The 1,667-nt window shown below is 40.3% G+C and overlaps 1 protein-coding gene across 1 annotated transcript in view; it reads left to right on the top strand.

The window, feature by feature from the left end:
- mkln1 (muskelin 1, intracellular mediator containing kelch motifs) overlaps positions 1-1,667 on the top strand; it is a gene marked incomplete at its 3' end in the record, with an annotated part of 40,622 nt that overhangs the window by 19,599 nt on the left and 19,356 nt on the right. Inside the window, 3 exon segments of the mRNA XM_014027401.1 lie at positions 203-395; positions 502-618; positions 813-878. Of these exon segments, the coding sequence (XP_013882855.1) occupies positions 203-395; positions 502-618; positions 813-878 (376 nt within the window).

Genomic DNA, 1,667 nt, shown 5'->3' with positions numbered 1-1,667 from the left:
GCGATATTTCAGTGTATCGATATTTTCTTACACCCCTAATCTGCAGGGTGAGCACTGGTCAGCCTACAGCCCCTGAGTGAACAGAGCTACCCAAAACTACAACTCTACAATCTAACATTGTGCAGTTTGTTTTCAGAGTGTTATTGTTGAACAGATATATCCAGCTGAACTGAGACACGTCCACTTTCTGTTGTCCCATCAGTACAGAGAACAGGAAGCCATCCGGCTTTGTCTCAAGCACTTCCGGCAGCATAACTACACCGAGGCCTTTGAGTCGCTGCAGAAAAAGACCCGGATAGCGCTGGAGCACCCGATGCTCACCCACCTACATGACCGACTGGTGCTGCAGGGAGACTTTGATGCCTGTGAAGAGCTCATAGACAAGGCTGTGAGAGGTAAAGCTCTTTCATCKTTTTGTTTTCGTCTTCCTGGCAAATAAAACTGCCCGTCAAAKTTGCTTTTTCCGTTTCRGTCCAATAAATGCTGCTCTTTTCTTGCTAGATGGTTTGTTTAACCAGTATATCGGCCAGCAGGAGTACAAGCCTAGGTGGAGTCAGATCATTCCCAAATGCAACAAAGGTACAAGCAGCCAGGAAATCAGCCGAGACGACTTGAGCAGTGAGTCGGTTTCTTTCTAACGTTTTGTTTTAACGTGTCCGGGCTCTGAAAGCATCATAGACCAAACATTTTTATTGTTGTCTGCTTTTATTCCWCCTGTTTCTGACATACCATTTTTCTTTTCCCTCTCTGTCGTACCCCCTCCTTTCCACTCTCTCTMTACTTATCTTCCCTCCATGCTCACCCCTCCCCAGGTGACGGTGACGACAACAGGCCTGGAATGAGAGGAGGGCATCAAATGGTCATTGACGTACAGACAGGTGAGACTTACGCAGCTGGTTGCTGACTCACATCCTCCCACTTCAAATCAAAATGCAAAACCTATTTTCTGTYTAATCAAATTAAGCTTTTCTCCTTCAGAACTGTGCTAAGGGTGTTTCTTATTTAAAATCCACATGAATTACAACTTTAGCTTTGACACCGACACAGTTTTAGTTTTGACAATTCCCCCTTTGTATTTAAAAAGTTTTGTTGGTGGAGTGCTTCCCTGCCCTGCTGTGTGTAAAAACAACAGGCTTATTGTGTGTGAGGGGTCAGTGACAGGATGAGTCAGCATCTGCAGCTTGACTCAAACATCATTTGGATCCTCTGCTTCTAAACCCCAGGCAAAAATTACACAATCACCCTTTTTTGATAATGTTCTGTTTATTTTTGTCTAAAAATATTAGACCTAATGTTTCAAAGATTCTGGCTTTTAAACACAACAAAAAAAGAAAGAAATATAACTGTTTTAGTCAGTCACATTTGCTTTTAGATCAAGAAGAGGACAAATTTCTGAAAAAAACAATAAAGGCTGAATATATCATTTATCGTTTTTGCAAATCTTATATAAACGAAAAATAATAATATATTAGCGTGAATTACCTAATCTATAAAAATAGAACAGAAAGCTTTGTGTTGTTGATTTACCAACAGAAGAGAAACAATAAAACATCTCATTTCACAAGCAAGCAAATTTTATTATTTTTACCTTAGTGTGGGTGTGATCTGACCAGATCTGAAGATAATAATGTAACAGTTTTAAATTAAAACAAGCTTATAAAGCCAGT

This window comes from Austrofundulus limnaeus, unplaced genomic scaffold (assembly GCF_001266775.1).
Source record: "Austrofundulus limnaeus strain Quisiro unplaced genomic scaffold, Austrofundulus_limnaeus-1.0 Scaffold646, whole genome shotgun sequence".
In the NCBI taxonomy this organism is placed as follows: Eukaryota; Metazoa; Chordata; class Actinopteri; order Cyprinodontiformes; family Rivulidae; genus Austrofundulus; species Austrofundulus limnaeus.
Note: the sequence above shows the minus strand (reverse complement) of the source record. Positions and strands in the feature narration are given on the sequence as shown.